This window comes from Centroberyx gerrardi, chromosome 6, assembly GCF_048128805.1.
Source record: "Centroberyx gerrardi isolate f3 chromosome 6, fCenGer3.hap1.cur.20231027, whole genome shotgun sequence".
Classification (NCBI taxonomy): Eukaryota; Metazoa; Chordata; class Actinopteri; order Beryciformes; family Berycidae; genus Centroberyx; species Centroberyx gerrardi.
Window position 1 is genome coordinate 33,173,981 of NC_136002.1, and position 15,000 is coordinate 33,188,980.

The 15,000-nt window shown below is 43.0% G+C and overlaps 1 protein-coding gene across 1 annotated transcript in view; it reads left to right on the forward strand.

Annotated features, from left to right (window-relative positions):
• The window catches only part of gmnc (geminin coiled-coil domain containing), a 2,524-nt gene extending 368 nt beyond the window's left edge, over positions 1-2,156 (forward strand). The window contains exons 2-4 of the mRNA XM_078283953.1: positions 111-227; positions 975-1,419; positions 1,876-2,156. Of these exons, the coding sequence (XP_078140079.1) occupies positions 111-227; positions 975-1,419; positions 1,876-2,156 (843 nt within the window). The remainder of the gene's footprint in view (positions 1-110; positions 228-974; positions 1,420-1,875) is intronic.
• Positions 2,157-15,000: the final 12,844 nt, after the last annotated feature.

A 15,000-nucleotide genomic window follows, 5' to 3' on the forward strand; every position in this document is an offset into this window, starting at 1 on the left:
TACACCTCCCTACCTCCAGACCATGGTCCAGCCCTGCACACCATCATGGTATAGTCCAGTCCAGTCCTACACCTCCATCATCATGTTTTTATCTTTTGTAATTTCTCCAGCTTCAAGACACTCTGCTGCAGAGAGAGGAAGAGTTGGTCAGGCTGCAGGAGGAAAACAACAAACTCAGAGAGTTCCTCAACTCCTCCTTTGTGAAGAGCCTGGAGGAAAAGGCTAAGGTACAGTAATAATGATAACTATTACTGATAAGGTGCTTTTTTCCATAAAGTTTCAAAATGCTGTAAAATAAAAGGAACCAAATGAAATGATTAAAACAATCAGCTTTGATGAAGAGAAAACCTGCGCTGCTGGCTCCATGAAGTCCCACAGCTCATTAAGGCCCGGAACTTGTAAAGGTTGACTCAGCAAAAGTCCAAAACCATATCAGACTCACAAAAAACAAATTGGTTTCCATATTGTTTGTCCCTGTTTAGGCAACTAGTAGGAGATCAGATCTTGACCACAGAAAGTAAAAAATCTGATCTTTTGTGCCAGTGTATATCCAGCCAGTTTTATACAGATGGCAGCTAAGGGCACGTTCACACTATTCTGCCTTAATCACATTTTGTACTGGTGATGAAAACCTGGTTTGTTTCCATATCAGCAACCATTACTTAAGTACAACTCTCAGTCCTATTTCCATTGTTGTTGTTGTCCTAAACTGTCAGCTGTCCACATAGCGTGAAACCCAGCCTCCTCTTTGTTGTGATTCATCAGTCCACGTCATGTCCGCTCCTTGAAAAAGTTGAACCTTTCTCAACTTTAGAAAAGCACTCCATTCTGCCGAAAAAGACGTCACTTTCCTTTTGCCTCGCAGATGCTCCCCATTAATATTAAAGGAACAAAGGCAGGGATAATGTGAACATGCCCTAAGAAAGGCTGTTGTGATGCCAACTCACTCTCTCTCTTTGCTCCCTCCCTCATAGAAACTAACCGCTGATGGCAGTAGGAAGCTAAAGAGAAGCCTGCTGCAGGCTGATATCGGAACTTTCCAGAACCATGGTCCCAGTCGTCTCCTCCTGGACTCCCAGCGGGTCAGCAAGCGGGTCTGCAGGAACCTCACCGCTGAGTTCTGCTCAGAGTCTGAGATGTCTGCAGCCTCAGAACCAAACCTGGACCTCTGGGTGCTACGAACACTGGGACTGAAGGACCGAGACACCATTGATACTTCCAACGAGTCTTCTTCCCGCACTGAATACACTCCCTCCTCCTCTTCCTCGTCTGAATATAGTCTCAGCTCTTCCTACAATACTACAGTCACCTCCCCAAACCATCCTCCTGTCTTCTCCTGTTCCTCCTCCTCTGAATACACTCTCAACTCCTCTTTCAGCCCTTCAGTCTCCACCTCAACCCCTCCTGCCATCAACAACTGTGACAGATACTGCCAAACCTCAAGAAATCAAACTACATATGGTTACAGCGCCACTGAATGCCGAGAAGCAAATACCAACTTGCCAAGTAACTGCAGTGATCCTGCCTTCAATAATTCAGTTCAGAACTGCAAAGGTTCTCCAGATCAATGTTCTAACTTTACTGCCACTAGATTGACTGGTCAGTATGAAGCTAATGACACTGCGATCAATGGGTACCACCCAATCACTGCCTTTCAATCATCTCCACTATCAAAGAGGGTTAGCAAGGCACCCTTCACACAATCGCCAGAAAGACCACAGTTCTGTTCCGTCACAACTTCAAGTCAAACCCAATCTCAGGAGGGCAACACAGCAGAGCATTTAGTTTATTGGTCTCCCCAGCAATGGACACAATCACAGGAGACGATCCAGTTCACACAGTCACCAGAAAGAGTGCAATTCTCTCCCATCTCAGCTTCGACTCCTGTCACATCTCAGCACTTGAGTTCCATGCAGCATTGCACGCCAAACAACCACTGCCACAGCCCTATTAGCTCAACTGGGGGAGCTGCTGCCACTCACCTTCCTGCCACACCCCAGACACCTCGCAGTCGGACAGATTTAGCGTTCAGTATGTCCCTCAGCCCCTCCAGCAGCGTCAAGACACACAGCTTCCCCCAGGGACAAGCCTTCGTCAGAAAGGACACACAGGGCCGATGGAACTTCACCTGGGTCCCCAAACAAGGGGGTCCTTAGGCCAAGCGTTGGTTCTCAAGGACCCAAGGCCACTCATTGGCTCTTCCCCAAACAAAGACCCAAGGCCACTCATCGGCTCTTCCCCTAACAAGGACCCAAGGCCACTCATTGGCTCTTCCCCTAACAAGGACCCAAGGCCACTCATTGGCTCTTCCCCTAACAAGGACCCAAGGCCACTCATTGGCTCTTCCCCAAACAAGGACCCAAGGCCAAATGTTGGTCCTCCCCAAACAAGGACCTTAGCATACATGTTGGTATTCCCTAGCAAAGACTTTAGAAATGCCCAATGTTAGGTGTTGTTCCTCCCTAAACAAGGGCCCAAGGCCAAGTTTTTGTTGTTGCCCCTCCCTAAACAAGACTCTTTGCTGGCCTGTGAGACCCAGTTCTGGCCCCTCTGACAAGGTGTGGTACTGGTTACATGAGACAGTAGGATTAGAAAAAGTAAGGCCTTAAAATATGTGCAGGCAACATTTTAGGGTAATGTAGATGGGTAATATCGCTTTAAGCATGTATTGGCCTCCCCTGTTCAAGACATTAAGCTGACAGGGGTTTCTGGGAATTTGTGGCCATGTGTACAACAGTAGGATAAACTTACATTTCTTCACCACCAACATTATAAGCAACTAATATGGAGGGGAGTTGGGGGACGGGGGTATCATGACAAAATAATAGGTGATAATTGTTTGTAAAAGTACCCAACAGCATTGCCTAAAATATTGCTCATGGGTCCAGGCATTTATGGAGTTCTTCTCCAAATCCAAGGATATTAAGTTGCCACAAACCAACAGAAAGCACAGAGTGCTGACACTTGTGACATTTTGTATCCCCAGCTGAATTAGGCTGAATGGTTACCAGGAGGGATACAAAATGACTGCCAGAGCTATGACTGCCACAGAACAATAATAACTGCAATGATTTTAGTGGGGAGTGATTTTAGTGTTGGGGAAGTTCCTAGCTGAAAAGTAAGTACAGATTTCCTTTTCAGTCTAAATTATAAAGGTTACATTACAAAGCAGATAGAGCAATTAATTATATTAGACCAGATTTTACATTTTAGTGACATCCCAAAGACACTGAAATGACTCTTGTGTAACATGACAATGTGTGACAATAGAGCCCAGAAAAACAAAGGACACTAAGAGTTTAAAGGCTGAGGAATCCCTCAGACCTCCAGATGTAAAAGCTGCTACAGAACAACAGATGTATCAGCAAACAACCTCTAGCATCTAGATTTGAGTGTTGAAAAGACCTGCATTTTGTAACAGAAGAAAATTCCCTATTGCTGCTGCTGCTCTCCCTGTTTTCACCACCAGCAACTCCAGAAAACTGTCACCACGGAAGTGCATTTGTTTTTACAGACAGAGACTCGTTGGCTAATGTCAACCACAATCTTCTTGTTTCCTTGTTTGTCACTGCAGAAAAGTTGGCTGCAGCTGAACTTCTGGGTGATGTTGCCCATCAGCAGCCAATCACACACTAGTGCTGCTTAATGTCCCGCCAATCACCGCAGCACATTGGCACCACAGCTAGCACTCTGCTAGCTCAAATTGTCCATCAGATTACAGGACAATGATCTGGTTGCTAGCGGTGTAAACATAGAGTAACAGACTGGCTAACTGTTGTGTCACCAACTGCTCTGCACACTGTATACATACTACAGTTCAGTTTACTGGCCTTATGTAGGCCTATAGATCTGTCTTGTGTCTTTTCCACTGCATGTTCCATGCCGTACCCATACTGGCACAGTATGGTGCATTCGTCACATTTTGTGTACAGTTCAGGGATGCAAAAGCACACTGGTAAAGAACCCAAACATATTTGGTTCTGGTTTCAAAGGCCGCTAGCAGGGTTACATGCTGGTTTCTGCTGCTCTGCTCCATAAACAGAGCAGAACCTGATCAGTATTTCATTGGAAAACCAAAGTACTGATACTTTACCATAGCCATCGTAGCCCCAGTATGGGTACAGCATGGTTCTTGTGCATTGGAAAGTCTGAGTGTGTGTTGAGGTCTCCACTTCTCACTGCCTACCTGCAGCATTTTGACTGCCATCATGAAGATGCAGCAGGAGATCATGACATTAGTGGTGATAATATCAAAAGTTCTGTGAAGGCTCTGAACAACATGGTGTAAATAATCTAACTTTGTAATGCTAACCTACATACTTACTTACAAGACCAGACCCACTGAGAGAGTTTGGCTGTTATTGTTGTCAGCCATGTTGTCTCCACAGTCCTGCCATGTCAACATGGACATACAGCCAACACTTCCAGCAACACTGAAACCACAGTGCAACCTGACCAAACTGATGACCAGACACATTCACAGAATTAGAGTGGATGGAATGGCCTTTACTGTTCGTATCAATATCAGTAGTGTAGGAGAAACTGCCCAAAGAAGTGTCCTACCCGTTCACTCTAATTCTGTAGTGTGTTAAAGTGTTGAAGCCCCGCCCACCGCCAAAACAAGCCTGGACCCCGGAAGAGTTAGACAATGGTCCAACTCCCAAAACCAAGTTTTTCACACAGGCATATCAGTCAGAACAAACTGTCAAACTGAGAAAGAAAGAGTCTGGTTCGGGCAAGGTGATGGATTTCTGTGTTTAGACTGTTTATAATTATTTGGTTGTCATAGTAACACGTTTTCCAACAACTCCGGGTGCACCGACAAGCTAGTAGCATGGAAGTTTCAATGTTGCTTATTCTGACTGTTTTTATGCAGCGTTTTGTCGTTGCGGTGCAGACGGCTGCTGTCAGACGAGGCTGAAACCTCTTCATCGTTGTTTTCTGCTCTTCAAATCTAAATCCAATCTGAGCGCCAGACTGAGCTGCATTTTCAGAGATGTGTTTTGAATCCCATTTCAAACTTCCCACCAATGTGGTTTAAATCTGATCTGAAAAGATTGGATTCATTGTGGTTTTGCTGTTCAGACTTTAGAAACAAATATCCGACTTGTATCAGATATACAAAAAAAAAATGTATTTGAGCTGCCTGTCTGAACATAGCCCCAGATCCTGTGTTATAAATCAGATTTGACTGTCACACACACACACACACACACACACAGATTAACAGAAAGAGAGAGCCAAGACACTCAATAAAATGTCTCTTCATTGTGGCTCTAAATCACTTTAACAAGCTGTTTGTAATGTTTTTGTATGAAAGTGTACAGAATGTGATGTGAAGACTTTGTGAAACTGAATCTGAACTGTGGACTAACAGAACAATCTGATTGACAGACACATCTGAGTCGTCTCACTTTATTTTACAACACACTCGCACCTCACACACACAAACCTCGTATCTCCAAACAGTCAGGAACCAAGAGAATAAGCCTGAATAAACCTGATGAAATAATCCTGATGTTTAGAATAGAACAGGACTCCAAATGATGGGCGCTTACCTGCAGACTAAAGGCCCATTCACATCTAGAACGATAACTATAAAATAACTATAGGATAACTATAACTATAAACATATTTAAGTCGTTTTAAGTAAACAGCTTGTCTGTGTTCCCACTACAATGATAACAATAAAAACAAAAAACAAAACTAGCTGTATTTTCGGTTCAATCTCAGTGTGATTTTTTGGATACAGGAACAGCCTTCCAACCATCTAAGGGCAGCAGACCCTGGACTCTTTTAAGACGGGCCTAAAAACCTTTTTATTCAGGAAGGCTTTTTCATGTTAACTCTCTTTTTCTTCGTTTTTATTTTTTTTTCTTTGAGATTCACTGTGAATGAAAAGTGCAGTACAAATAAAATGCATTATCATTATTATTATTATTATTATTACTGGGTTTGATTGGGTTTAACTCTTTGTGATCCAGATCTGAGAAACCAGATTCCACATGCTGATCCTGGATCAGCCCTTTGTGTTTGGATAGCAGAGGTGGGGACTCGAGTCACATGACTTGGACTCGAGTCACAGTTTGAACAGCTTGAGACTTGACTTGATGCATGAAGAGAAGACTTGAGACTTGACTTGACTTGGGTTCTGGTGACTTGGGACTTGACTCTGACTTGTACTTTGATGACTTGAAAAGGTTTCTAAAGTCTTGACTTGAGATCTTGTGTTTGTGTAAATGACTCAGATTGAAAGTGATGAGATTTGTTCCAGCGGACGACTGAATTTAAATTCTGTTTTCTGAATTTGTATGGAATGATTGAATTTATTGAAGTTGAAACTGATTCTAGAAATCAAACTCATGATGCTCTTACCAAGTTTTTATCCTATTAAAACCATATTGCATTGAAAAGTCCTAGATATTTAGTTTTCTTTAAGATATTAAATTGATACTGGACTCTTGATTTGTTCTGACTTGACTTGCTGTTCTACATTTAGACTTGAGACTTGACATTAATGACATGGACTTGACTTGGTAATCTACATTTAGACTTGGAACTAGAGCTGAGACACTAAGACTTAAAAATACAGTCTTTCATGTTTAAGTTTGATTTATTTGCACAGTGATAAAACTTAGAAGAAGTGAAATACGAAGGACCATAGAAACATGGAAACATGAGATACAATCCATAATCTGTACAGGTGACATTTAAATAAACCCAACTGGCTTAAAATCTCTTCTTAATATAAAGAACAACAAAAAACAAGATGACAAGCTGAGAAACAACTGCATTGGATAAGAGAAGAATTTTCTGTATGGATCCGTCCATAGAGGAACATGAACTTTACCACCGAGCTCCTTCCACCTCACAGTTTATAAGTGACTGTACATTACTTTACCATGAAAACATCCCAAAAACTTTTCAGAGTTATTTTCCAGATTGAACCCCAACAGAATAGTTCCACTCCAAATGTTATAAATCCATTTCGGAAAAAAGCCATTACCTGCAGTTCATCGCTAAATATCTCAAATACAGAGGAGCCAGCCTGTCAGTGTTATCATTTTTTTTTATCTACCTTTAAAAGTATCAGAATTTGTTTTAGTGTTGTGCCATCAATCATTTTGTAATAGCAGGTGTCATTGTTTAAAAGGTGTAGATGTCATTTTGAGTTTTGGACTGGAAAACGTCGTCTGCTTACTGGAGGTCCATGATGACGGAAACTTTCAGATCTGCTAAAAACATGAAAATCACTAAACCAGCACTTATCAAATGACAACTTTAAGGAAGGATTAGTGTTTTAAAGTGCAGATAATACTGTATCTCCTGTTTCAACACGTCACCTGAGTCAGTACAGTCAGCCTTTCTTCAACATACTGGAACTTGTTGTAAAGAAACAGATGATCTCTCAACCCACTGGCTGAGTTTTCTTTGAGAAGCAGAAGACTGAGAGACTCAGAAGCGACTTGCTCACATTGTGTTCTTCCTCTTCAGCTCTGTTACCAGAGAAACCAGTCCGACCGTCCCGCTCCGTCTTTCTCCTCTCAGAGACAAAAGGAGGCCGGCGGCTCCCTGGAGACCCCCTCCCCCCCCCCCTCCCCTCCTGATCCGCCCCTCAGGTAACGACAGGGGAGTTTCTTCTCCCAGGGGGTCCCAACACGAGGTCCCGGCCCTCCCCGGGTCCCCCGAGAGCCCGACGGGGCCGAGGGAAAGTTGCGCAGCGGAGCGAGCGAGCGGTCGAGCTCTAATCACAAGGTAAAGCCCGCTGCAGATGTCCGACAGATTGAGGCTCTTTGAGGCGGCCGGGCCTCGGCCGGGCCGGGGAATGTGAGCGCAGGGCAGGTTCACATCACGGGACAGGGAAAGGGGTCATTAAGGAGGAAACTCAATCCGCCCCCCCGATCTGGGGAACTGCCTCGCTGCGACGTTCTCGCAGCGGCCGACAGCTTGGCTCACCTCAGAAAACACTCAACAAGTCATTTAACCTGTAATGAGTCGCAGAATCCCACTTTCCCTGAAACAAGGCAATTAACCTGCAGCGGAGGAGAGTTTGGTTTTCCCAGCGCTGCCGACTGGCGAACTCACAGATACTGAGAGTCTTCAGATAAGACGGACCTCAACACTCGAGTCAAGAAAACTCTAAACAAGTCGAGCTGCGCTGGAGTCAAGTGAAGTTCCCTCATCGCAGATATTTTTCACATGTAGGAAAAGTAGGATTTTACTCGATCCGTCTCGGCTGGTCTGGGGAACTGCCTCGCCGCAGCGCTCTCACGACACCCGACCGCTGGGATCACCTCAGGAAACACTGAACGAGTCATTTAACCTGTAATGAGCCGCAGAATCTCACTTTTCGTAAATTAAGGCGAGTAATCCTCCAGTGGAGTTTCAGCAGAACGTCACCTGATCCAAGAAGACACATCCGATAAGATGGATAGACACAGTTTGTTTTTATTTGTTTCGTTTTTTTGCAGTCGGATGCCTTGGTTGGTGCAAACTTCAAAATCAAAGTGATGAGCTCAGCTATCTACTATCTCAGTCATTACACTGCAAAAATATCCATCTCAAGAATTTAATTTGTTCCATTTACATATATTTGCTATTTTATGCTAAATTCTACTTTTAATTTGATTCACAATTAATGATGCAATCAATGATTAAAATTCCACTATTTAATAGTAGTATTTCGTTTATTGCTAGACTAGTTAGTACTTACGACTTAAAGGACCGTAAAAGGAAATAAACCTTTAGTTTATTATGTGATCTTTGACTGAAAAGCTTCTGAAACATTGAGACAGTCCTGGGACACTAAAACTCTCCACTGAAACCAGGATGATAATTATAACAATCAATCAGAAGGGCTTAGACAACCAATCACTTCTACAATAAATATGGAATCAATCAACCTGCATCATATCAGACTGGAGCACATCCGGTTTAATAAAAGACCGGAATCAGCTCCAGATGTCGGTGTAATCCTGGGTCAGAGGTCACAGCGCCCGCCTGCACCACAGGCCCGTCATGGATCCAACATGGCGGCTGTGTTTCCTGCAGAGCGGGGGCGGAGCCAGCAGCTGTCAGTCAGGTGGAGGCGGAGCTGGTGGAACATTAACTCCAACCCCAACAGTCCCAGGCTGCAGATTAACCTGCATTAACCCCCCCCCCCCACACACACACACACACACACACACACACCCCAACACCCCCCCTCCTCCCCCCACATACTGTTTTAACATGGAGAGAAAAGTGCAGCAATATTGTTCATTATTTGGCACAGAAGACCGTCCTGTCAGATGGAGACGCGTCTGTCCTGTCTGTAAATATTATTTTCATTTCACTGAACACATTTTTGTTTTAGCACTTTATCATTCAATCAGCATATTTTCATCTTGGCTGCCATTCTTTTTTATGATTTTTTACTCTCAAAATTGTGCGAGTTTCATCTCTTTAGTGAAACTGTATTTCACCAGGCTCCAAAGATAGAGACAAAATAAAATACAGGCAAAATAAATAAAAAGGGATTTTTGCAGATTACCCCTTTCAACAGACGGTGACAGCACATTCTGCAGGGAAGTTGTTATAATAACAATAATAGAAGAGAAGAAGACAGAGGTGGAGGAGAGCAACATTCACATCAATATGAGAACCAAAACATGTTGTGCGTTAAAGCAAAGTACCAGACAGGTCTGTCACCCTGTCACTCTGTCACTCTGTCACTCTATCACCCTGTCACCCTGTCACCCTGTCAGTCTGTCACCCTGTCACTCTGTCACTCTATCACCCTGTCACCCTGTCACTCTGTCACCCTGTCAGTCTGTCACTCTGTCACCCTGTCACTCTGTCACCCTGTCACCCTGTCACCCTGTCACTCTGTCACTCTGTCACCCTGTCACCCTGTCACCCTGTCAGTCTGTCACCCTGTCACTCTGTCAGTCTGTCACTCTGTCACCCTGTCACTCTGTCAGTCTGTCACCCTGTCACCCTGTCACCCTGTCACTCTGTCACCCTGTCACTCTGTCACCCTGTCACTCTGTCAGTCTGTCACTCTGTCACCCTGTCACTCTGTCACCCTGTCACCCTGTCACTCTGTCACCCTGTCACCCTGTCACTCTGTCACCCTGTCACCCTGTCACTCTGTCACCCTGTCACTCTGTCACCCTGTCAGTCTGTCACCCTGTCAGTCTGTCACTCTGTCACCCTGTCACCCTGTCACCCTGTCAGTCTGTCACTCTGTCACCCTGTCAGTCTGTCACCCTGTCAGTCTGTCACTCTGTCACCCTGTCACCCTGTCACTCTGTCAGTCTGTCACTCTGTCACCCTGTCAGTCTGTCACCCTGTCACTCTGTCACTCTGTCACCCTGTCACCCTGTCACCCTGTCACCCTGTCACTCTGTCACCCTGTCACCCTGTCACTCTGTCACCCTGTCACTCTGTCTCCCATTGAAACAAACGGACTTCAGTGAAGCGGACTGTGACTCACTGTCAGGAGAAACTAAACTCTTCTGTTCTGTTCTCATGTAGAACAGAAGACAAATGGACAGTAAGTGGGTTACTAAATCACTGAGGTAATGTGTGTGTGTGTGTGTGTGTGTGTGTGTGTGTGTGTGTGTGTGTGTGTGTGTGTGTGTGTGTGGCCCCTCAGGTGGTCCCAGACTGTATTGATTAGTCTCTAACAGTAATTAGCTGATTGATGAGGGAATACCGCCGGACACACACACACACACACACACACACCTACACACAGCAGTTGAAACTCAACTGTGTGGCTAATAACACACACACACTCATTCTCTCTCAAGAATATATGCACAAATATGTATACATTTACACACACACACACTCTACCACACTAACAGATATGCATACATGCACACAAACACACACAAATATGCAAATGCTAAAACATCTATACTCAAGAATGTATGCACAAATATGTCTGTATACACACACACACACACACACAGTTACAGATTGACAGTGTCCAGTCTAATTGGTTTTGGGTAATACATCATGTATAAGTGTATGGATGCTGCTGACCTCTGACCTCTGGGTGGCTGATCACTGAGGGAGAAAACCAGCAGCCGCACATGAAGAGTCCGAAGAAAACAAACGTCCAGAAACACTGAGAGGCGTCACTCTGTCTGTAAACTGACAGCAGAAAACGTTCAGGAGCCTTTTTTCTGTTTTGCTTGGAATCTTCTTTTCATGTTTTACTGTTTTTATTTATTTTTTCTTATTATTTTATTGTAAAGCACCTTGTAACCTTGTTAAGAAAGGTGCTATATAAATAAAGTTTATTCTTATTCTTATTCTTATTCTTATTATAAAGCGATAATAGTTCTACTGACTGGAGCCTCTGTGTTTTAGATACTGACTAATGAACTTGACATTAAGATTTTGTTTTTCCAAGATGATTCTGTATGTAGAGTTTTGGAAATGAACCCTCCTTGTATACAGTATGTACACAGAGTTTCCTTCCAGAGTTAGATCTCCATCTGAAGCAGGTGAAGTTATTAGCCACCTTGAAGCATTAAAATAGTTAAATACCAAACTAGCGCATAACATTTCAGAGGAGGCATTCATCACTGGGCTGCAAATACAAGGCGGTGTTGTGGGGAAATAAAAGAAGGTAAACTATAAAGTCCAGCCAGTGAGCAGCCAGCATGAAAAACAAGAATGAAACATGAATCTGATTTGTTGTCTTGAAAATACCCGATTTTCATTACATTCAGTCTGATACTAGTTACTATGATTCAGACTATATTTCCTGAAGATATCACTGAAATGTGGATTAATTTAGTTGACAAATGAAAAGCAGTTTTTTAAGCTACGAGGCCGGTGGTTCAGTTTCACAACTGAGAAGCATCGACAGACACGACACAAAGCAGAGTGAAAAACAACTCAAATATGTTCAAGAAATTTAATTTTTTATGTAACAATAACTAAATGTTATTTTTCATCCTGTATTTTGAACAAAGTGGTTGGTAATTAAGCGACAGATAAACACCAGCATGCCCATGAAAAGCTGAAAGTGTGAGAGTCAAATTGTTTATGCTAGCTTAGGGTGACCACATTTTCAAACCCCCAAACCGGGACCCTGAAGTGTACCGCACGTTCATGCACACGCACATGTATGCTCTTATGCACGCACCATAGGCGTTTTCATCAGGATGGGGGACAATTATTTCAGCGCTTAGCACACCTAGTGACTGCACCTTTCAACACCATGGACAGCGCCTCAGCAAACGAAAAATGTTTTGTCTCCAAAAATAAAACAGTTTATTTGAAAACTAGCAACAGCCTTGACAACGACACATTGATTGATTGACACACATACAGACAAATCAGTGTTGAATTCAGACGCGTGGTGCATTGTTTATGTTTTTTGATTGGGTTAGGTAATAATGAGCGGGACAGAACATGATAAACGTCTATGTAAGCACTGAAAACAAGTATAATACTATTATTATTATTTTAATTGTGATGAAAACCGGGACAATTTGGTAGTGAATGTTGAAAACCGGGACATTTTAGTGTTTTACAGATATTTGTCGGGACTCGGGACACCCATCTTGAAACCGGGACAATCCCGGACAAACCGGGACGTCTGGTCACCGGTCTAGCTGTGCCTGTTAGCTAACACTCTTAGGTGACTTCAGCTGGCTGAACCTTCCAAAACTAGTTGTCAGTTAGAAGTTACACAGATCTAGTATGGAGATAAATATATACCATTAACAATTACCTGACTGCTAACATTTAGCTAATGTTATGATAAATCTAATGTAGTTGATTGCTAACATTTAGCTAATGTTATGATAAATCTAATGTAGTTGATTGCTAACATTTAGCTAAAGTTATGATACGTAGTTGACTGCTAACATTCAGCTAATGTTATAATAAATCTAACATAGTTGACTGCTAACATTTAGCTAATGTTATGATAAATCTAACGTAGTTGACTGCTAACATTTAGCTAATGTTATGATAAATCTAACGTAGTTGACTGCTAACATTTAGCTAATGTTCTGATAAATCTAACGTAGTTGACTGCTAACATTTAGCTAAAGTTATGATACATAGTTGACTGCTAACATTTAGCTAATGTTATAATAAATCTAACATAGTTGACTGCTAACATTTAGCTAAAGTTATGATACGTAGTTGACTGCTAACATTTAGCTAATGTTATGATAAATCTAACGTAGTTGATTGCTAACATTTAGCTAATGTTATAATAAATCTAACATAGTTGACTGCTAACATTTAGCTAAAGTTATGATACGTAGTTGACTGCTAACATTTAGCTAATGTTATGAACCTAGTTGGCATGGAGATAACTCTACTGTTAGCTAACATTCTGGATCAGCATCAGTGTGTGTGTGTGATCTGATCCTCCGCCTGCAGGACGGTTCGGATGTGCAGCAGCTGAAGCTGAAGCTGAAGCGTCTGGATTCCTCCCAGTTTAATGGTTAATGTCTTTATGGCATTCCCACTGTGATGAGTAACTACACTAACACACTAACCACTGCAGTCTCCATCAGACCAATTAAACCACAGAGAGCACACACACACACACACACACACACACACACTTCCCTATACACCTACACAGTACAAACCACTGTCTCCTGTAAAGCAATTAAGCTGCTGAGTACACACACACACACACACACACACACACACACACACACACACACACACAGGTATTTACTATACTTGTGAGGACCTTTGACTACATTAATTCCTTAACCTGTAAAACATTTCTACCTTTTCTCCCTGACTCTCATTCCTGTTATTCCCTGTCACTTCTCTATCATCATGATCATTCTGGGCTCACAGGAATTTTTGTTCAATATACTGTGTAAACGTTTTTTATAAATTTTGTCTTGGTTGTTTATTTGTTTCCTGCATTAGTTTGTCAGTAGACTGCTCTTTATAGTCATTTTTTGATATTTAGAACCTTTTCATTCCATTATTTTTGAAAACATCTTCACTTACTTGCTTACTTACTATTGGTTGCTTGTCATGTTGGTGATCTGGGAATTGAGCGAAATGCTTAAAATGTAAAATGCAAGTAAAGGATCCATGAATGTTGAAATACTTTTTGCCTTTCTGTTTATCAGCTGAACTATAATCAGATTAATAGTGACTGTAAGACGGGGGGGGAGGGGGTGGGGGTGGGGGGGACCAACCTCTGCAAATAAACCTGTAAAAACACTTAACCGCTCCCCACCCTCTATCTATATGTCTGTCTCTTTATTTATCACAGCTGTCTTCTGTCTGACAGTCTGAGCCCCGTTCACACATCCACCTGTTCTCTCTGCCAGCTTCTCTCTGTGAAGTCTGTCTGTAGAAAGCATTTCCACATGACAGGACGGTCCCGACAGAGAGGCGAGGCCGGATGATGAAGACCTCACTTGAGCACAGATCCTGGTCAGACCCACGGCGCGTGTGTTCAAATCAATTCACTGCACTGAAGCGTTACGACACGGTTATCGCTTAAATAATTCCACTAACGTCACTTAGATACCACAGGTAACAACACTACCTGCTGATAAGGTCTGCAGACAGAAGAACATGTGGGTGTCTGTAAACTGATGGTGAAGAGTGCAGCTCTGTGTGAGATTCAATGTGGCTTTATCAGTATGAGACTCAATATGACTGTCTGTCTGACTGTCTGTCTGACTGACTGTCTGACTGACTGTCTGTCTGACTGACTGTCTGACTGACTGTCTGTCTGACTGACTGACTGACTGACTGTCTGACTGACTGTCTGTCTGACTGACTGACTGACTGTCTGTCTGACTGACTGTCTGACTGACTGTCTGACTGACTGTCTGTCTGACTGACTGACTGACTGTCTGTCTGACTGACTGTCTGTCTGACTGTCTGTCTGACTGACTGACTGTCTGTCTGACTGACTGACTGTCTGACTGACTGACTGACTGCCTGTCTGACTGACTGTCTGTCTGACTGACTGTCTGTCTGACTGTCTGACTGACT